The following is a 22,809-nucleotide window of genomic DNA, read 5'->3' as shown; positions in this document are numbered from 1 at the left end:
TCTGTGATTCTATGATTCTAATCCAGTGACAACTACGGTGTCACTGTGGCTATGCCCCTCCTGAGTGCCGCTGTCACCAGCAAACTGCAGGTGGACGATGACATATTTGGAAACTGATGTCACATTGTAATAGAGACTTAAAAAGAAATCAAGTGGAGCCTCAAGCTTTGCGCACCTGGTGACATGAACTACGCATCTCTGATTACTGTCAGCAAGATCTGGTGATTACCCCACAGAAAACAGGGAACTGCCGAAAGCAGTCTCCAGGATATGAACAAGAACCGTCAAATCTAAGAAGGACAAACACAAAGAGCGAAACTCTGAGGGATCTGAGAAAGAACAGAAACATAAAAGGACCTTAGCAGGTCTCCAGTCCAGTCTCCTGCTCAAACCAGTGCAATCAATCAGAGCTGGCTGCTCATGACTTGACCCAGTCATGTCTTGAAACCTTCCAAGGGTGGAGGTCACACAACCTCTCTGGGCAACCTGCTGCACTTGACTGACCATCCTCCTCACGGTGGACCGGTCTTGTAGCAGGTTGGAACCTCTCGTTTCAATTTATAGCCATCACCTCTTGTCCTCCCTCTAGGCACCACTGCGAAGATCCCGGCTCTGTCTTCTTGGTACTGTCCCGTAAGCGACAGCTGTTAGATGCCATGCAGTCTGGTGCTGGGCTGGCCTGCGAAACGTCCTTGTGAGCAGGGAGAAAAGCTAAAGGTGAACTGGCAATAAGGGGGATGCACAAATGGCAAATATTCTCAGTCAGTAGGTAGCAATAATTTGGTCCAGCTGGGAGAGCCCTAAGAAGTGAGGCCCTGACGCCAGTATTTTCTAGTGACTGGCAGACAACTAAATTCTGTGAATTTAGCTCAGTTTAGAAGGCAGAAGGGGTTACAAATGCTTTGGGGGAAGAGGATTGCAATCCGAAATGGAGAAATATTTGGAATAAGTATTACGAAATTCAGTAGAGATAGGTAGAAAATACTGCACTGGAGGCTGGTTTTTTTTACGAAAAGGAGCTGGGGGGAGGGGTGGTGGTGTATGGAGGGGGAGTAGCCAGAAAGGGAGAACTGTTTCGTCAGCTCAGTGCAAAAAAAATGATTTACAACAGAGGACAAAACCAGGAACCAACAGTGTTGTGCTGCAAAAGCAGTAAATCTGGCTGCTATGTGTATTAATAACTACAAAGCCTGAGACAATAGTATGTTATCCTCCTTTCTTCTGCCCTGCGAATCTCTCTCCTGATAAACCGTGTGCAGCTTCAGGTCCCATACTTGAGGGTGGGGACTGACTGTAACGATCCCAAAGGTACAAAATGACACAGCTTAACACATTGGAAAGACACACTTGGTCAGTGTTAAGGTAGTCGTGGTGAGGAACAGCAAATTTTGGATATTTAGGATGTTACAGTAATGAAAATGGTCTTCAGTTTCACACATACACATAAAAGATTACTCACAGCTTCAATTTGGGGTAAAAAACCTTTGGGTTAAGGTATTTAGAAAAACTGAAGATCATGCAGCACTGGAATACGCTAGCCATGGAGGTTCAATTTCTCCTGCTTCGGAATAGGATAATGGGCTATCTCTTTTAGACCTGCACTGTATCTGAAATTAGCCTTCAGCATATTCTGAAATGCAGATCTTCCACTGTGTACTCATTCCCTACTTTGCACCTACTTTTCAAAGCAGAAACAAACATAACATTTTTAAAGCCGCAACAAACATAAAATTGACAACCGAGTAAGAAAAATTCAAACAGAACTTCCCTCCCACCACCGTGGGCTGTTTAATAAATAAGATTGCTAACAGCAGCTTTCCTCGGAAAACTTGGTTCTGCATCATCGTTCTGGCACACAAACAAATGCTTTATCTCTTGTTTTAGGCTTCCTTCTGTACATTTTAATCAACAGATTGCCAATTTTGGGCCATGTTTATCCACTGTACTTAAGATGAAGGCCAGTAAGCCAGGCTCGTGGTCACTGAAGGGTACCAACTGCACGCCATCTCTGGAGCCCTGCACCTCTTACTGACGCTAACCCATCCGTGGTGCGAGAACCGTGCAGGAAGAACTGGGCCAATATGCCAACTCCATGCAACAGTGTGCATACAGACAGAAAATCTGGCGCTTTTAGAAGACACTGGAATCACTGCAAATGATCAGGGCCCTTTTGCAAGCACAGCAGTCTGTGGAGAGCTGCGTGACACACCTTTCCCTTGCTGCAGGAAGGAACAACACAGGCAGTCCCGTCTGAACGGCTGCGTGCTGCAGCGATCCTAACCAGGAGGCTACTGCACACAGTGACGCACACAACAGCCTGAGCAGCTGCACCTCTGCACTGTGCTGCGTGTAGCACTTGGCCTTCAGGCCTGTACTGCACACATACCCTGGCCGCAGGATAAACTTGGCCAGGTCAACATCCCAGAGGACTCTGCAGGCAGCTCGGACACCGGCAATTGCACCACCACGTCCATCTGGAAGTGAAGCAGCATGCTCTCGTGCCAACTTTGTTTTGCTCAGCAGCAAAAATTATTAAGAAAGTTCTCCCCTAAGAAAGAAGGCTGAAGACCATCATGCCAAACCCCTCTGTGGCCCGGAGCCCTGACTGGACATCTCTCTGATGCTGCACAATGGAATTCCCAGCATCGGAACGGACATGAGATTATCCATTCTCCCCTTCCTTCCTCTTAGTTCCAGTGTGATATTGTGCTCAATAACTCACGAGGGCTGGGATCACACAGCAAACACTCTTATGGGTGCCTTACCCTTATGACTCTTTAACCTCTTTAAGTGAAAGTCACAGCAGTGTCTTTTACCTTAATACAGTATTTCATGTCTAACTCAGCACTGAACATCTTGTGATGCTCCTGTCCTGTCTTCCCAGTCTCCAACACATGCAGGCTGCATGAAGAATGGAAAACTGGGGGTCGATTCCTATGAGAAATTCTTGATGCTCACTCACATTCTTCTCTCCTGCCCCTAGCACGCTCACTTACAAGGTATGCTGTAAGGCAACACTCGCCCTTCGGATTCAAGTGAACTTGCCTGGAAGAGAGCTAATTCCAGCTTGAATTCAATGAAATGCTCACCACTAAACCAACTAAAGCAGTAACATTTTTGGTCCTTTGCACTTTTAAGCAGTTTCAGGGGCGAAGACAAAAATTTACATGAGGAAAGTTACCGAAAGCCACCTTCAAGCTCAAAACACTGCGCAGAATCTGAGCCAAGAGATTTGTGATCTCAGTTTGCTGGAAGATTGGGATTTAACAAACCAAAATTAAAGCACAGTAGAATAATAATGACTAGCGTAAAAACTACTTTAAGAACACGTGACAGTTTTTTTTTTTTTAAATAAATAATTTTCTTAATGAAAACTAAACCCATTTTTTGTAGGACAATTCTATCTCTCTCCTGAACTGGACTGTTCTATACAGAAGAAAGTTTAACATACACCAGACCATATGTGAGCTTAATTTTAAGATTTTAATAGCTCTTGCAGAGTCACAGTGACACTGGCGTTCACATGGTGCGTATGACAGTTACAGAGGGCTCTTTCCCCTGGACTTAGGACAGGAACATAGGTGCTACCAGTCTGCAGGGCTCCCTTTGCTGGCAGCAGAGAGAAAGGAGCTCCGTTACAGACCATGGGTGTCCATGTCTGGTCTGCAAATGCATTAAGTGAGGGAAGATGAATACCTTGTCTTGTATCAATGGCCACGTTTGGGAGGATTCTCTCTTCCTCCTTACTGGAACATTTTCTAAGGTCCTGAAGACACGTTTTTAAACAAAACCAGTGTTGAGGCTGATTTTGGCTTCCTTCCTAAAGGTTTCAAAAGAGGAGAAGTTATCTGCATCAGTTTCCTGAGCTGCATTTTATTTTTATTTCAGCAGTATTAACTAATAGAGAGGGCCACCCTACATTTGCGCTTTTGCAGCACAGGCAGATGAAAAGTTTTCCAGTTTCAAACAGTGACTTGAGAAAGAAAATAACATCACCCCAGCCTTTCAGGTTGTCTCTGAGGGTGAGAGTTTGGAAGCCTGAATTCAGAGTCTCTTCCCAGGTTCGTCACCAAGTAATTTCCAATTAGGAACACATCACATACATATCCATGCAACTTACGTTTACATATGTCCACAACTTTGCAAGAGCTCACTGTAACACTGTCAGTCATCACCATTAGGGAAGAGCACTTCTGACACAATTATTAGTTCTTCTTAATAATTTAACTTTGCTGCCAATAAATGCCAGCATATTTTAATATCATACATGAAAATACAATTCAGTGGAAGCACACACTGTGTGAAGGTAGAAAACTCAGTTGCAGAAAAGCAGTATGTTGCATTTCTTTTGAGAAGAAAAGGCGTTTGCATACCGTCAGATGCATATGTGCAGAAGTAAGAAATAAAGTTGCACATCTCCCTTAACATTGCTAATTTACTGATGTTTGAGTATCAATTATCCACTCTTTTTCAGTCAAAGCCAGAAAGTGCCGGTACAGCCCTGTTTCATGCCTATCACTGTTACAGAGTCCAATGTCAATATATTTTCTTCTTGGCTCTACCTTGCCTCCTGGAATGTATGCATTTTTGAAAAATCTGTATTCTGAGTACTTCTCTGTTCTTGTATTAAATATACTTTTTTACAGAGCGAGTTCCCATCAAAAATTTCTCTTCCATCCTCAGATCAAGGGTCTACCCTTATTTACACAACCCAAGATCCTCTCTCTACACTTCCACATCAGCTTGCCTATTAACAAAAAACTCCGACTTTCCTAAATATTTTCAAATTAATTTTGCCTCATTCACAACAATCTGGGGAATGAAGCAATTTCAACTGTGAACTGTGTGTTCTGGTTCCATTTGAACACACAGGGACCAGGGGATGTTTTGCCTTGGAGCTATGACTAAATGAGGCGAACAGAGAATAAAAAAACCAAAACCCCAAACCACATAACCTGGCTCTGCCGGCACCTGCTCCGATCACTTGCTGCTGAGCTTTCAAGGGGATGCGGGTAGAGAAACAATCCCTTCTTATCACTGCAATCCCAAACCCAAATGCTCTCGATTCTCCTTGGGCACAAGACGACCAACAGCACTACAAAGCTAGTGTGCTTCAAGGATTACCTTTCAGCTAGTTCATCATTTAAAAGTCACAGCCATCCCCGTTCAATCTGTTCACTGCCTCCCCGGTGCACATCCAAAGAGATTCACAAAAATACAGTGATACAGGTCACAGATGAGAGAGAAATCTCTCTCCATTTCACAACAAAGTATTCAGTATTTATAAAGGATTCACTTTGGGGTCAAGGAAAGCCAGACAAAAGATTTCAGTGGAAGCAAGAAGAAACACTCAGATGTTTTGACAAAAGCAGTTAGCAAGAGACGAAGGTACTTTATTAAAAGCAATGCAAGTCTTCTAAAGACCACAAAACACTGCCTTTCAAATTTATAAACGAATCCAGAGTCCGATTTAACCCTTACATAATAAAATGATAATGCTCTGGATTAAACCAAACCAAACCAAACATCCATGAAAAAGACCTGTCACTGGGCAAGGGACTGGAAGTAATCTCTGGAAAGGAATGGAAGAAATTTGAAGCTCCAGATCTTTGCTCTCCAAATTTTTTTGACTGCACACCCCATCAGTAAGAAATTTGAGCACACCCCCTCAATATAAGGATACTTACTTATAAATCACACCCATGTACTACTGTACTGATATATAATGTACATTATAGAACGTATATAGAAATAGGATGCGATAAAGACTAAAAAATGTTTTACAATTTTTTTTTATTTTATTAATGGTAGAAAAAATATTGTCATCATACACCCCAGTGGATTGTTTTTGCATGCACCCCATTTTGGAGACGGCTGCAGATGGCTTTTTCTCCTCCCTCCTTCTCCCAAGAAGAGTATCTGCTCTCTTGCCGCCCAACGAGGAGCAGCATTCACCTTGAGCTAACACAGAGACAACTGTGACAGCAGCGAGCCCTGTGGTGGGCATCCAGGATTCGTGGAAGGGTGGAAGGGAGATGACATGCACTGCTCGTTTAGTTAGGGAGTACACTTCGTAACACAGTCAAGGAAAACTGGACGTTGGAGGCTGAAGCATGTTAACAGAATTTACTCATACGGAGGGAACTGAGCAGGAATATGACTGATTAAAGAGGAAAAAAAAAAAAGAAAGAGCCCAATCTTAAGTTTTGGAGAAGCTAAAGGATAATGGGAAAAATGGGAAGCAATTTATTTTGACTGGGAGAAGGGAGGGTGTTCAACTGTTTTACAGGCTCATCAGCAAACTGAAGAAACACAGCCCAGATAAATTCATGAGAAGACGATTGCATAACTGGTGGAGAACATTTTGTAGGGGGAAAAAAATTATGGTTCCCTGTAAGCCTTAGAGGGTGTTTCAAGGGTCTATCATAGGTCACTTCTATTTCATACTTTCTATGGAAGATTCTGTTTGTAGAATTGTATATGCAATGTACCAATGAGACAAAATTGGAAAAGGCAGCAAAGCCTTGGCAGAAGACACAATTGGAATGAAAAACTGTATTAATAATTGTCAGCAGTCAACACTATGATGTTTACTCAAGTCCAAAGCATCACGTTGTTTTTATATTATTCACACATACCAGCACTTTACCTTCTGTACTGCCTACAGAAGGCTGTTGTGAGCCTTCTAAAGGCACCTTAGGATTGGCAGAATAGGGATGGAAACAGTACGTCACATCACTGCGCAGACACTGCAATATTGGGGCACTTTTAAGATCAAGCCCATGCTTGAGACTATACCACTAGGGACATTCTAAAACAAGATAACTTCTGAGTAAGAAACCAAATTCCGAGCTTTAACTGCTATAACCTGAAAAGAAAAAGCATACCACAAAGTACATTAAAGGATTTTGCATCACAGTTGACAGCAGTTCCTAAATGAAGAGGCATCACAAGGCGAGGAATCAATGTTTTGACACTAAGAAATTGTACAGGATACCGGCAAGCAAATGCTGCCATTACATGGAAGAAAGGCACTTCATACAGCCTCAAAAAATACATCAGCAAATGCATATTTGAATTTTTTTGTCGCACAAATACTGATACAGGCACTGATCTGAAAAAATAACTACGTAAATGAATTCTCGGGCACAGATTTCCAAGACTTTTTTTCAGAAGCTTACAGGGGCTTAAGGCTCCTTTCAGAACTGATTATAAACAAACATGCGGATGTTAATTGCCAATCTCTCGGCTCTCACAGGGAGTCTCAAAGAGAAGGCCCCTCCTGCTGTTTACTTGCTTTTGCTTTCCCTCTCCGTAAGTACGCACCCGTGCTCCGTACCACAAACGCTTCTATCGGAGCAAGCGGAACTGGCACAACCCCAAGGTAAATTGCCATCTTGCTGTCAGAAATGCACTGTGCACGGATTTCACTTGTATTTTACCAGATTTGACACAAGTGAGCTAATAAATTAAAATTCAAATAAAAAGAGGTTAAGAGAAACAAGCTCTTATTCCTTTCCTTTATCGCTGAGAGAGCAGCAGTGCACCCATGAACTTCAATTTGTGCTATCACCTGTACTCAGAAGAGGGAGGAGCAGGGTTAAAAGATGATTCATTTTTGCCAAAGATAAGAAAGCCTCTTTAAATCCAGAAGAACCTCAGAAAACTGTAAACACTTGTTTATAAATCTGTGTTCTAGTTAAATATGAACTATAGAGGTGAAATTTTGGAAGAGTGCTGTAGACTAGCAGAGACTCATTTGTATTTCTGACATGTCAGTCCTGTTCACGCGGGATCTAGAGGCTCAGAGTTGCACAAAATTGGAGACTTGCAAAAAATACAGGGTAAGAAAAAATTCCGCTTCTAAAAGTGTTGGTCCAACCAGCCAAATCAAGCAAGTGTGAAGAAGAGGTGCTACACATTTCCCATTTAGAAGATGAAGAGCCCAAGCCACAAAGCCACACAAGTGTGTGGCAGAAGGAGGGATCTCTAGAGCTCACGCCCCGTGCGCCAACCTGCAAGTTTCTGCTGTGGTACCTAAATACCAAAGTCACCGATGAACATTCAGGAGGATGCAAACCTTGCCTGCTGATGCGGATGTGGGTCAAGCTCAGGCTCAGCCACATCTTCTCCCGTCCCACAGCTGAAACTGTTTGTCCGTGCGTTAGGCTGTAACCACTGCAGTCTTGACAATGCACAAGGTGCCAAATCCTTAAACACTCAAACTCCTGAATGAATACTACAGATTCAGATGGCGATTAGGATTCCATTGTGGAAGCAAATACTGAACTGCTGAGGAGCAAAACAGCCTTCATGCTGGAGAGCAGCAAGTTCCTGTCTGCTTTACAAGTTACTGCTTTTGTGGGCCATTAACTTTCAGCTCCCTACAGATTAAGATGAAACACCAAAGGATGTACCAGTGACAAGACCCTTGGCCAAGAGGAAGCACTACAGTCAGGAGTGAGGAACTCATTGCCCTGCAAAAACATGCCAGTCTTACACAGATTCACAGAGTGGAAGGGGTTGGAAGGGACCTCTAGAGACCATCTAGTCCAACACCCCTGCCAGAGCAGGATCCCCTGGAGTAGATCACACAGGAGCAAGTCCAGGCGGCTTTGGAAAGTCTCCAGGGAAGGAGACTCCACACTGTCTCTGGGCATGTCACCCTCACAGGGAAGAAGGGTTTCCTCATGGTCAGGTTGAACCTTCTGTTTCCCAGTTTATGGCCACTGTCCCCAGTCCTGTCACTGGACACCACTGAGAAGAGCCTGGCCCCATCCTCCTGACACCCCCCCTTTAGATATGGATAAGCACTGATAAGATCCCCCTCAGCCTCCACTTCTCCAAGCTGAACAGATCCAGCTCTCCCAGCCTTTCCTCACGTGGAAGGTCCCTCAGCCCCTTCATCATCTCAGTGGCCCTGCGCTGGGCCCTCTCCAGTAGCTCCTTGTCCTTGTTGAGCTGAGGAGCCCAGAACTGGACACAGCACTCCAGGGGAGGCCTCACCAGAGCAGAGGGGGAGGAGAACCTCCCTTGATCTGCTGGCCACACTCTTCTTAAGCACCCCAGGATGCCACTGGCCTTCTTGGCCGTGAGGGCATACTGTTGGCTCCTGGTCATCCTGTTTTCCACTGGGAATCCAAGGTCCTTTTCCCCAGAGCATGGGAGGTGTCTTGACATTGGGTCTTGACACTCAGTATTCAGTTATCGCAAAAATATTTGGGAGATAGCAAACAGCTCGACACATGCACATCAGCCAATTTAATCACGACCGTTACTGACTTCTCCCATGAAAAAAGTGGGCGTTTTGTTTGTTTGGTTTTAAAATTGATGTGGTCTGTTTGCAACAATAATCATACATTCCTCTGATCTTGGTCAAAAAGCAGGGAGAACCACCTAGACTGCCATCTATCCTTTTCAGGTTGAGTGAAGCATCACAAATTACCTAATCCTTTGTCTTTTGAGTTCAAGTCACATCTTTGTCTTCCACTCACTCCAAGATCCCACATCTGCTTCTTTTAAGGTTTGAGGGCAGACAAGCTTTTGCATCAGTTGCACCAGCTCAGTGCAATTATTATGGAAATTGAAAAGCAGGTCTCGTGTCTCTCAAGTCCAGTGAATTACGAAGTTGCTCACCTTCTCTTTGCAACTTAAAACCACAGTATTCAAATTTTCCCATAATCGCCAACTTTAGTGTTTATATACTTGTCGCACAGTAAAATGGCTAAATGCGTTTATCTGCTTGCCAATAAGATTGTTTGCAGGAGTAGTTTAGCCTGAACCCAGTAAGCCGGATCACACCTTTTCAGGCTAAGGCAATAGAGAAAAGACAGCCTGCCATGGCTCCACCTGTAAGCGTGACCAAAGGACTCCTGTTCGCCGCAGTTAAGTCCCCAGGAACAAGCAGGAGAGTACGAATAAACAGCCCAGGAGGAAGAAAATCTTTGCAAAGAGGGAAAATTCTTCCATGATGCAATTTTAGTCTGGCTTTATCGAGGTGATTTGGTATTATTGAGCTTCCTCCTGTTCTGCCAAAGCAGCTGCCTATTCCCTTCCAACACCCAGATTTCCTTTAATCACTGAAGACAGGATGCTGTGTTCTGACGAAATGCCTTTCCCGGCCATCCCGGGCGGAGGGAATTAAAAGCCTTGCCAACCCTTTTGAAATGTAAATCTTCACCACGTAGTTTTCATGCCTCTTGCTGTTGTTGCCTCTCCCCGAAGACCAGGTTAGGTGGAAGGCGGACTGTTCACTTATCTACGAAATGAATATTGTCTTGCCCTTGCCATCCCCTAATCTCTCCGTTTTCATCCTCCTCTTTCCTCCTCCTCAAATCTCACATTTTTCAAGCCAAAAAGCTTGTTACCTCTAGATGACAAGAACGCTTGATCCTCCAGCAAGCAAGATCATTAATTCTCTTATCTGCATAGCCAATATGGCTCGATAAAATTTCTTTCTTTAAATATTAACTATTTCTGTTACCTGTAGAGACCTTCACAGACTAAACATTCCATCAAATGCTTCTTTCCGTGGTAGAAACAGAAAAATACTTCTCTGCCCCTTTTTAGAGAGCATGGGCAGGGGAATAGCATTTTAATTAAAAAGGAGAAGTACAATTAGAATGAGTAAGAAGCAGACAGACTAATAATCTAATATATGACAGGAGAAAAGAAGATACTGAGCCCGACACTCCCAGGGAGCACATGAAGTCAATATGAAGAACCTTAGCATAATTTTGTTCTTTCGGTGCAATTTCAGGCCCTGGTTGCAGGGGACAACGCAGAAAGATGATTATTTGCAAAAGTGAAACATGAAAGTCTCGTGCAGCAGGACAAAGTTGTCCAGGTAGAATCTTCTACACTGCAAAACATTCTCCTGAAGTCAGTGACGAGAGGTGTATTGAATCTACAGTGGTTAAAGCAAGACTGAAAAATACAGCGAAAATACATATTTAGGAGCAACTCTATACTGATGGAAGTGGAGTTGAGAGGTTTTTATTTTAGGAACAGAAATTAAGAATTTTACACTATTTGACAACGATAGGTTAGTATTGGTAAGAAGTTACAGGCTCTAGTATCAAACTTCGAACAAATTCAGACAGGAATTTTAATGTTCATCATGGATAACTGATTTAGCAGCATGCTTAACAATACAAACCTTACCTTATTTGGGGCTTTGTTTTGTAATAGGACTCAAGAAACCAAAGCAAGCAACGATTACATTACCCACACGCATTCCCAGTTGCACCTATTTCTCAGAAAACATGCTTAGAAAGGAACAGAATGAGCACCACAGCTTGCAGAACACTTTGGTCCCTTCAAATATTTTCAATACAAACCTGCTCAACGCTAGCGTATACTGCCGGTTCTCCCTTTCCGTTCTGGAAGTTTTAGATATACACCAGGCTTTCTGCACTTCTGATCAAAGACAGCAATGACGACCGACATACAACCCGTGGGCGAGGAAGGGCCCTAGAAGAATTCGCACTTGTTTTGCCACAGGCATGCGTATCAGGCCACGTTACGCTTCCCCATACCCTCTACTGCCATCACCTTTATCTCCAACACTGCCATGCACACAGCTGCACTGCCGTTGGCCACACTTTTGGAAAACCAGCTGTTTAATGTCTTGTACCAAAAGGTCACACAAGGAAGAAGGAACCAGCAACTTTTGATAAAAATTAACTTCAATGTGCCTCTGAATTTGAGATTGCTGTTGGTAACCCCAAACCCAGCTAGCACATTTAAGAACCTTGCAGGAAGAAGGAAGACAAAGGGTCCTTATTCTTGTAAATGAAACAGATTCTGTGTGCTGGCAGAGCACGTGCGGATGGCAACTGCAAGAAGGGTATGTTTGGCACGCGGGGGGAGAGCGTTACCACCAGCTACGAAGCATTTCCATTAGGGCAGTTTCACTTGGCACATTCCTGCGAGGAACTCTGTCCTCACCATACTCGGCTATTTTGAAAACTGGCCAGCAGAAACCATCCTCATTGCAGCCCCTGATCATCAGTGACCAGCTCGCTACAGAAACCCCATGTTTCTCACTCCCTCACGCAACTGATAGTTCTGGGTAAACTGGGAAACCAGTCTGAACTGCGATGACAACAGAAAGAACAGCCCGAACGCTGCCAGAGGGGAAGTCACTCATTTTTCAGACAATGCAACCGATCCGCAAAAAAGAGTGTCGGTCCATACCCACACGTCAAGGCTCAAACACACACCTCCAGAGCACAGAATTCAGTGGCAACAGGGACCAACTCTGACCTTCTTTCAACACATAAAAAAATGAATTCATGCCTTTAAATGGTGAAAAGCAAAATGGAAAAAAACCCAAACCCAACCCACCAAGAAAAAAAAAAAAATCACCAAATGAAAATGCACACCCCACCCAAAATCAACCACCCACACCAACCTAAAAACATTGTACCAGACTGGCAAGAGAAAGACAATCTCCCCTTGTCTTCCCACCCTCAAGAGTAAGAAACTTCATTCTTCTGCCACAACCGCTTTTTGGCAGGTGGCTCTCAAATTCAGGCATTGAAAACAATTTCAAAGAACAGACTAGTTCCCTGGACATACTGAAAGTTAGGCCTGCCTGAGAAGGCATCTTCCTTCAGCAAGCAGCAACTGAACTTGGAACGCTTCACCTTGCAAGGTAAGGTATCACGTCTTACCTTGCAAGATGTTGCAATTTCTACTTCTGTCTGTAAAGGACCTACTTTTCATCCTCAAAAAATTACTATAAAGCTCCAAACATTCAAACCAAGTGAATCAGAACTCCTCGTAACCATAAATTGGCTTCAGCAAACCATTTCAGGAATCTTCCTTTTGTCTTCCAGGGTTGTGTACAGCTTAGAAATGTTGACAGGACTTCTACCTCTACTTGTTTCAATCACATTTTGTGCAGGGCTCCCGAAAGACTCCTTCAGAACACAGCGGTAGATGGGCAAGAAGTTTCTGCTGCGTGTCTCCACACAGAAGACAGACTGACACATCTCTGGTGCATCCGAGAGGTACGTGCAGAAAACTGGAAATAATCACCCCCAAGTCAAGCACTCTCTCTTGAAGAACTAGCAATGACCACAGATACTTTGCCTTTCCACTTCACCCTCCACAACTTGCGAACACTTGAAGCTGATTGAATCTATGTAATGGAGCATTTCATGATAAAGCCCCTGTTACCACTTATTTCTCAATCTTATAACGTTTATTTATAGACTCACGAAGGATTCTCAGATGCATTTACATTTTCTATTACATTTCACTGTTACTTCCCATTTTTGACGACCATTTTCTGTGCCATTTCAGCACGCATCAGGCAACACTGACAAGGGGTCAGCACCATGCCTGACCTGCAGTGTGCGCTGGAAAACGTATTTCTGTACAGGGTGGACGCACTAACCTCTAACTTCTTACTGACAGCCCCCCTGCCAGGGGCGCTATCTAAGCTCTGCCAGGGGGACTGAGGCAGGCAAGGTGCTCTGAGAGCACAGAGGTGCTGTAACTCAGCTGTGAAACAGCAGCTTGACCACAGCCTGCAATATGTATGTGGAATTACCTACACGTATTTCTTCCTAGGGTGTAGGTTAGGTAGCAAGCTCCAGAAGATTCAAAGCATAACAACCAAATTTGCTTCTGCATTTCACAATAGCGTTAATCTACATCTCGTGCGACAGTTTCCCCTTTCAGCTGACCTGGCTTTGCAATTAGAGAAGGGGAGCAATTTAACATGTTATGTCTTTAAAAGAAAGAAAAAAAAAAAGGCATCTTCAGAACAACTTTGTATTATCTAGAGGAACAGCGAGTTGCTCATTCATCTCAGTGTGCAGACCATTTTTAGCCCAACTAAATTAAAAATACTGTAACAGAATTTTTGAGCATCTAAAGACATTTCTCCTGAGAAGGTAAATTAAAAATTCCAGAAGTGGACTGCATGAGACACACATAGAGTTATTGATCGTTCAGAAGCGCCAGATGATTTAATACATATTCAGTAGAAAATTGGAAAAGAAGAGAGGAATCCTTTCCTCTTCTCAGTAGGAGCTATTTATGCTCCAGCTCATACACACAACCTCAGCAGCTCTGAGTTGACAAAGTTCTTCCTTCTGTCCTGCTGTGGAAGACAGACAGTAAGCAGAGAAAGATTCAACTGGACAAAGGGAATATTCAAAGGAAGCTCATTAGGAATTAAAAGATTATTGCTTTTTAAACTTCAACTAAGAAGGCTCTGCCAAAATACCAACTGAGTCAAGGTACTAGAGCCTCAAATTGCACCCAACAACAGAGACTGCAACACAAGTAAACAGGATTCTATGCGAGCTCCTGATCCGACTTACAGATACCCGTGCCTAAAAGGATGACACACTTTGCAAGCAGTATTACCAAGGATGCAGTTTCTAAAGAAGAGCAAGTTACTAGAGCAAGAGATAGGAATGCTGCGGTCCAGCTTTCATCGCTGCAAATGGCTTAGCAATATTCACAGATCTTACAGAGATCTTCTTGCTGTTATCTATTTCAATTTGCCAAGCCAAGAGAAAAGTTAGTGATAACCTTTACTTGAAGGGCAATTATTCCCTGCACTTCTAATAATAAAATGTCCTTTCCAGACCAAAAAAAAAAAAAGGTATCAATACTGTAAGTCAGGGCATGCATCTATCAGATACTCTTCTTTAAGAGACACAGCACACCAGCCAGAGGTCGATGTGGAATACAGGGAAGTGACCAGCCAGCACTCTATAGGCAACAGCTTTCCATAGTTACTCCAGTGACCTATAATCCTCCGGTCTGACGTTCTACGTAGCACGGGCTCTAACACCACCTACACCTACTTCTCCACAGTCCATGGTTAGACTAGGTGGTTACATTTCAGACATCCAACCTGTAGGGAATGAGTTCCAGTTACAGATGTAACCCACACATCCCCGGTAAGCCATTCTGAAGAGTATTCTTACTTTTAGAAAAACATGCATTAACTCTGATATGTTTTTCTCAGTTTTCTGTTCCCTGTGGCTCCAGGTCTTATCAAGCTGAAGCAGAGTAAAGCTGACAGGAATACTCTTGGAGCTTTTGCCAGGAATTTGAATAGAAACAGAGAAACTAAGCAGAGCATGGGCAGTTTCCTTCTGTTGGTGTTTGCCAAAAGCTCTCAGTGGCAGCACAGACAAACAAAATGTGCCTGTAAAGTCAAGAAAAAGCAAGCTGATGGGTTTACATACACTTGGAAAGCTAACACTGATTAAAAAAAAAAAAACCTTCACAGAACTTGCAGTTGTTCAAAAGAGAATTGCTCTGAATCCTTTCTTTTTCAAGGGAAGTTTCTGGTATGCCAATTTACAGAAGGACTTTTTAAGTCCTGATTTTGGCTGGTGAAAAGCTGCAAACTGTTGTAGTACTAATATCATATAGCAGCACATGCATGGCAGTATAAGGCAGACAAAGCTATCCAGAATGCCTGTTCTGAAAATCATTGAACCTGAAGGATGAGAATCCACAGCATGAAGACCAACTATAGATTGCATAGTGTGCATGTATCAAATAAATGCCTCTAAGTGATTTATTTTTACTAAGGGCTGGAAGGGACAGAACACAAAAAGAAATGTACCAGAAACGGACACAAGAGTTCCGCAAGAAAAGTCATAAAAACAGGGAGAAGGGGAAGCATAAGAAAAAAAAAAAACCACCAAAACAGATAGGGCAGGTTCAAAAGTAATTTGAATCGGATGAGGAAGATTTGAAGCTAGCGTAGAACTTGCCTGAGGAAGTGGAAATGCAAAACAAGAAGAGAAGGCAGATGTGTTCTGCGTAGCTGGCTGGGGATGAAGTGAGAAGCTGAGCACTCAGAAGAAAAGGCAGTAGCTCTAGAAGTCAACACATAAGACAAAGGTTGGGGCGGGGAGGGTGAAAATCAAAGACTAGCCATATTTCTAATCTCAGTAACAGGGTCCAAACCATACAGACACTCAGCTACATACAGGCTGCCCGAAGGTGATATAAGGTGCCTTGTGACAGGTACAGAAACCCAGCCTCTGAACACGGTATGTGTAATTCTGTCAGGAAGGACACAAATGACATGTGAGAGGCTGACAGTGAAGTGAGTGCGGTTAAACTGAAATTCAAGGTGGTGTCTTCCCTTCTGTAAAACTGAGTCCAGAGGAGGGCCACGAAGATGCTCAGAGGGCTGGAGCACCTCTCCTATGACGAAAGGCTGCGAGAACTGGGCTTGTTCAGCCTGGAGAAGAGGAGGCTCCGAGGAGACCTCATTGCAGCTTTCCAGTACCTGAAGGGGCGACAAGGATGCTGGGGGGTACTTTTTACAAGGGCCTGTAGTGACAGGACAAGGGGTAACGGGTTTAAATTGAAAGTGGGGAGGTTTAGATTAGATATCAGGAAGAAATTCTTCACAGAGAGGGTGGTGAGGCACTGGAACAGGTTGCCCAGAGAAGCTGTGGATGCCCCATCCCTGGATGTCTTCAAGGCCAGACTGGATGTGACTTTGAGCAACCTGGTCTAGTGCAAGGTGTCCCTGCCCAGGGCAGGGGGGATGGAACGAGATGATCTTTAAGGTCCCTTCCAACCCTAACCATTCTATGATTCTATGATATTGCCACCTTCAACCCGTTCTTCCCAGATCAAATTTCCTATCGGCACACAGAATAAAGAAGGGACCTAGATGCGCAGTTTGTTACTATTACAGCGCGTCTTCAGGAACAGTAAGACAAGCTATATCCAAAATCATTCACCAAACCAAGAGCAAACTGTGGGAGGGCAAAGATGAGACAAGTAATTAGCAGCTATGATTTCCAATAACAACAAAAGGCTCCGGTGATTACAACTGCAATTAAGTACATCTCAACAGCCTCATCTTCCGGATCCACGTTATCCACTTATCTTCATCTTTTTCTTTCCACTATTATTCATGTCTTATCTAACTGAACGTTCTGGTGAGGGCACTTGCTGTATAGATGTACGTAAGAGAGACCAACTGTGATTGCAATATACTGTTAGTATCAAATTTTTCTTCACAGTAACAGAAGTGAAAGAAAGGCAAGACTAGATAAAAATTATATTGCAAAGGTAGAAGAGAACAGAGGAAAAACCACTTTGCCTAGCCTTCTATTTTCTTTCTAACATCAACTTTTGCTTGCTGCGCTAGTCTGTATCCTGATACAGTTTGGTACCTGGAATACCTACGGAAGTCCAGGGCTAAATAACAGACACTGCGATGCCCCCTGGGATCTTCTTTCTGTCGCTCCTTCACTTCAACCCCACTCTCCCTTTTGCGGTTTCTAGTCACATACTTTCTTTCCCATTGACCTTGAATTTGACAGCCAACTCCAACACTACACTAGATTTACAAATATGATTAGGATATGAGGATACATCAGAGAGAACTTCCCCAACCAGACCAAATTAATCACGCTACAGAACACCTATCCATGACCATAATTTCCCGTGTTGTGGCATCCAGGAGTCAGCCAACCCCAGCTGCTCTGTATAGAGACAAGAAGACAGCTCCCTCTGCCGGGACAGACCACGCAGCTCTGCCTGTCCTCCCCCTCTTCACGCAATGGACTCTCATTGGAGAATTACAGGCATGTAATTCTCCAAGAATTGTTCTTTTAAAGATCCAATCCACAAGATGGCATCGAGCTGTTTAGATGGCTCTGCAATTCCAGGAATAGGCCTACAGTAACGGAATTTCTGTAGTTTCTACATTTAAAAGTACAGAGAAATAAATTCTTCCCATGGGTCTGCGTAAGAGCCAGATGGACATCCTATCTCTAGGAGAAACCAGTGTCCCTTGTGTCCACTGTCAAGCCCATGTCTGGGAACAGAGAGTTCAGCAGTGTTACTCACAGTATGCGCCTAACGTCCGGCTTTTCTTACTGCTACTCTGTCAAACTCTTTCTTGTACATCCCTGCCCCAAGAGATAGCCCTTACCCTGTAGAAGGGAACAGCTGCAGCTTTCCAGCTGCACGAGGCTGCATCACAAGGCAGCCGCAGGCAATTGCTAGCACGCAGAGCACGGAGCGATGAAGCGTCAGAGAACAGGTAGGCAGCAGACGATGGCACAAGTGAAAGGCAATGATCCCTATTTCAAGCGCTTATATTAGGATCTTCCAGGAAAGCTACAATCTTTTTCCTTTCTCAGTCATCCCATGTGAAACACGAGGTTAGAAGGGACACTTTTCATTCATACAGCATTAGTGGTTTTCTTTCTGCAGACCTCAAAGCACTCACAAAAGCAGGTAAGAACTGCCCGCTCAGCCTGTAACAACCCAGCCCGCACCAACGCCCGTCAAAGGCACTGCCAGGTCAATAGGCCAACCACAAACCTCTGATCTCCTGAATCAGAAAGTTCTTCTCAGCTTCGCTGCCAAGTCTCCACAGAAAACTTTTCCGAAATAAAAGCACGCTGTGTCCAAGGTGTTGGCCTCTCAAAGCAGAAGTTACTGATGCTGCTTCTTTGGAGGCCACAGTAAAACCTGCCACTGAGGAAGGAGAAAGTGTGCTATCTGGAGACTGTTCAAGCTCCTCATTCCGAACAGAGGGGGCTAAGACCACTGGCTTGGGCATGCCATGCTTAGAGCTGGCAGGCACTCACTGGTCATACAACCCAGTGACTCCTCCAATACGTGTTTCTTTCCATTTTTCAAATGATCCCTTTGGAAGCTGAAGAAGCACCAAAACTCTGGTATTTTTGTCACCTAGACTTCTACGATTTCACAGTTTGTTTAAAGTTACATGATTCCTGTCCTTGAACTTCCTACAAGTACCAGACAGTACTTGTTCAACTTTTGACAGCACAGTAAGTTTTCAGAGCTTTTTTGGGTTGGGATGTTTACTGGCAGAAAAAGGGATGGACAAAAATCATAACACATCTAAAAACAGAGGGATCACAGTCTCAAAGTAACATTTATATCATTTAAAGTCTACATTTAAAATTACCTCAGTGGCAAGCTTGTTAACCTTTAAAATAATATTTTTCCAAATTAATTGGATGAGCAGCAGCCAAAGCACATTTATATCTGTGCCTTGAAAACATACCCTTCTTACTATCAATTATTTTCCCTAAGAAGACAAATTTCCACCTTCCAGAAACACCAATACTCACATCTTCTGATGAAAAAATAAATACTTCAGCTTATTTTAAACTTATTCACAAATGGAGTAAAGCACAGAGCTAAAATAGCCTCCTATTTGACAGCTGGTAACCTATAAGAAACAGACCTCTGCTAAAGCCGAGAGACAGGCACAGATGCTGTGGTAAAAACTAAAGAGCATGACAGATCCAGCGTATGGACAGGATCTTCACAATCACTCTTAGTTCACAAATTGCAACAGAATCACTGCGGTCCTGGAGAGATTTTGGAAACCTCCTCACCATCACTGAAAAGGGCAAGAGCAATAACCTCCCTTCTAACCCTTTCACTCTACAACAATTGTTCACAGCTTGCATTTCAACTGTAACTAGGGAAGAGGAAAGCGAAGCAGAAGAAAACACAAGACATCTAAACCATCCCCATGTCCCAGTGACAAGGACAAAAAGCAGGCAGTGAGACAGGATGTCCTTTAACAACAGATCGCCAGTTCACGTGCAGCTTGGTCTAGACGAGTGCAGAGGACTTCCATGCTCTACCGGCTCCAGGGACTAAGAGGCTTTGGCCCTGCAGGCCTTTTAATTCATAAAATTTTATCAACATGGCTACAGTCCAGGAGCAGCTCAGGTCAACCGTGACTGAAATTCATGTGGCTTTCAGCTACCCTTCAGCAGTTACACTGCCATGAGTTTCAACGAGTAGGAGAGGTTTATGCATAGCGCTGATAAGGGCTAAAGACATCCTTGGAAAAGGATGGCTATTCACTGCCTAATAAACCTTGTTCCTCTGCATGCCTTGTCCTCACAAGCTCCCCCTGTGAGAGACCCAAAGGTGTTTCAGTTTTTTTTAACATGGAATTCCAGAGGAGCAGGAAACCTATGCAGAAACACAATGCACCACCCTAAAAAGCAGCCATTCTCACTGAAAAAAAAACAAACAAACAAACAAAAAACCACCAAAACAGCAAAAACCCAAACAAAATTGCCCACTAACTTACCCAGAATGGAAAAAAAACAGCTATCATGGTTTGGAGACAGCATGAGACTTTCTTAAATAGTAACTGGAGAGCCCTATCCAAACTGGTACTTCATATAAAAGCTCTTAAGAGACAACAGTATCACCATGCACTACCTTGACGAAGCCATCACTGACTTAAGGGTTACATAAAGAGAAACATAGCACACAAGTTCTAGAAAGGTATGTTCTTACCCCAAGTAAGTGTAAGTAAACTGGCTACCTTGTTATTTGCATTAACACTGAGAGAAACCAACTGCGTGGAAATGCTGGGAAAACAGCACTCAACCTTTCCTTCCACGGGTAAAACTGCAGAACACTCCGCCTGTCAGTGAATGATTTCGCACCATGGAGACAGCCAGTGCCTGTATTGCAAGCAAACCCTTGGTTGAACTCATCAGGTGTTGGAGCACAGGCCTCGCTGTGGAAGGCGAATCCCCGCATTACTGCTGTCTTCTGCATCTCAACAGCCAGGTCTTTGCTCTTGGAACTCCCCACCCGCACAGGCTGGGAAGATTCACCTGCAAAGTGTGACAGGTCCCCTAGGGACGAGTGTCTCACACTCCCCGCTCTGTTTGTTCTCTCCTCACTGAAGCAAACTGCAAAAGCACTGTTCCCCTTCAGCCCAACACCCACAGCTGTAGCTGCCAGCGATGATCACGACTGTAGGGAGCTCAGTGGTGAGTACAGCAAATCTTTGCTGGCACTGCTGGTTTTGAGGCTCCATGAGAGAGCAACCTCTACCCGAAGAGCTGCGCTGGATGACAGCAAGAACTCCTACTTGACCTGGTGGATCCTGTTTCTCTCGTACCAACTATCATTTTCATGGTTGTTGAAGTAAAAAGAGTTTCACAGGTCTTCATCTTTGGAGGCAGGAGAGAGGGAAAATCATAGACAACATTCGTTGGGTGTCTGCCCTTCTGCAAAGCAGGTTAGACATCAGTAACCCTAGTTTAAACACTTCAATGTCACTACACAGTGAATTTGTACAGTTTCTCATTATAACTGACACAAAGCACCACTCCAACGTTTCGGAGAGCTCTCCTGACTTTTGCTCTTTTTTTCATTATAACTGACACAAAGCACCACTCCAACGTTTCGGAGAGCTCTTTTTTCTTTTTTTGGGAAAGTAAGATCAGGACAAAGGATTCAGAAGAAAAATTAATAAGAAACTAATTCAGAAGGTGGAAGTCCAACACCCAACCCCTGCTCCCTGCCTTCCTCCCAAAATAATCCCAGCTCAGACAAGCAAAATAGGGTCTTGTCAGGTGCAGGTGTTCTTCCTTTCCTTCCCTGCCACAGGCACACAAAGTGTCTGGACTGCCCCTGTAGACAATGGCACCCAGAAGAGATTCTTATTTCATATGCATGAGATGCACCTCCACCGAGACACACACTTGAAAAAGAATCTTGTTTACTCCCAACCAGAGACAAGTCTGTAATTAATTTCTTTTAACTTTTGTGAAACTGCTTTACACTGGGGAAACAAGGTTGTGCAGCATAATGAACTGGCTAGAAGAAAATTAAACAGTAACAACCCACTCCTTGCATGACCATCTCTAAATGGAACATTTTTTGCATACCAAAATGAACTATAACTATGCCCTCTCTGCAAACCACCAGTAAATCGTACAGTTTACAGGTCAGACCAGGTTATACTGAAAAATCATCTGCTTCCAGCACAGACAGACTGCCTTATTTACCCTTCAATTGTGGTAAGATCTCCATTTCTCTACTGCTCGTCACTCTAGCATTTTACCAACATCACTCTTTGCCTGTACAGGCTGTATAAGTCTGTATACACTGGTTTGGTATTCTGCTCAAATATTTACCACCTGCAGAAAGACAGTGCCCTCTAGGCTGAACTCAAGGGATTTATTTTTTCCTAAGACTCTTGTTTCCTTCAAGTCCAGCACTTAGAGACAAAGAAGAGAGCCAGAGCAGGCTGCTACCTGTACTCTTACCTGTCCGGGGATCGAAGAGCTGGTTGGCCTCCAAGTCTGTGAAAGTGCTGAAGCAAATGGGGCATTTAAAAGAGGCGCGGTTGGTGGAGTCTCTCTCATCCGTCTCAATCCGCCGCCTCATGTGGTCCAGCTTGTACTTCACCACGTTAACCAGAAGGCGGTAGTTGATGAAGTAGTAGTTGTGACGGGTGGTTTTGCCATCTGGAGCCGTCTCTACCCTCATCCTGCATTTGATGAACTTGTCGCCCTTGAGGGTGTTGAGGACAGCTCGCAACTGCTTCCTATCAAACTTCAGCAGCTCTAACATGTCCTCTTCCTTCACGCAGGGGTTCCTGATGAGAATGTCCAGAGCCAAAGCATGTTCAATGCCATAAAAGCCACGCACCACGTATTTGGCAAGGCGTTTGAGAGCTGCTGGGACCTCAGTGAGGACGTCTGGGTCAGTCATAGCAGGTTCAGATCTTGAGCTTCATGTATACTGTAATGCAAAAAGGAAGATGGATTCTTAGCTAGTCTTTTGACTTCAGAAGTTTTGATTTGTCTCACTTAGAGGTAAGAAAAGGATGGGCTGCTTCCACTTCTCTTTCCCAGGCCCTGTACTGTCTCCTTAGGTGTTAATAATGCCAATGCTACAGATGGAGAATTAAGAAATGGAACCTCTCATTCAACACAAAATGACAGAAAACTTAAAAAAGTGAACAAGAAATTGGTACCATAACATACAGCA

At 43.8% G+C, this 22,809-nt stretch overlaps 1 protein-coding gene across 1 annotated transcript; it reads right to left on the bottom strand.

The window, feature by feature from the left end:
• Positions 1-229: 229 nt before the first annotated feature.
• LOC104507442 (general transcription factor IIE subunit 1-like) lies at positions 230-22,557 on the bottom strand (the record flags this gene model as incomplete). The annotated part of the gene is made up of 2 exons (XM_010148723.1): positions 22,083-22,557; positions 230-290 (listed from the first exon to the last, which is right to left on the bottom strand). Coding segments are annotated over exons 1-2 (509 nt in total), but the record flags the coding sequence as incomplete, so codon positions are not given.
• Positions 22,558-22,809: the final 252 nt, after the last annotated feature.

Source organism: Eurypyga helias, unplaced genomic scaffold (assembly GCF_000690775.1).
Source record: "Eurypyga helias isolate BGI_N326 unplaced genomic scaffold, ASM69077v1 scaffold40193, whole genome shotgun sequence".
Classification (NCBI taxonomy): Eukaryota; Metazoa; Chordata; class Aves; order Eurypygiformes; family Eurypygidae; genus Eurypyga; species Eurypyga helias.
This window is presented reverse-complemented; position numbering and strand designations above follow the sequence as displayed.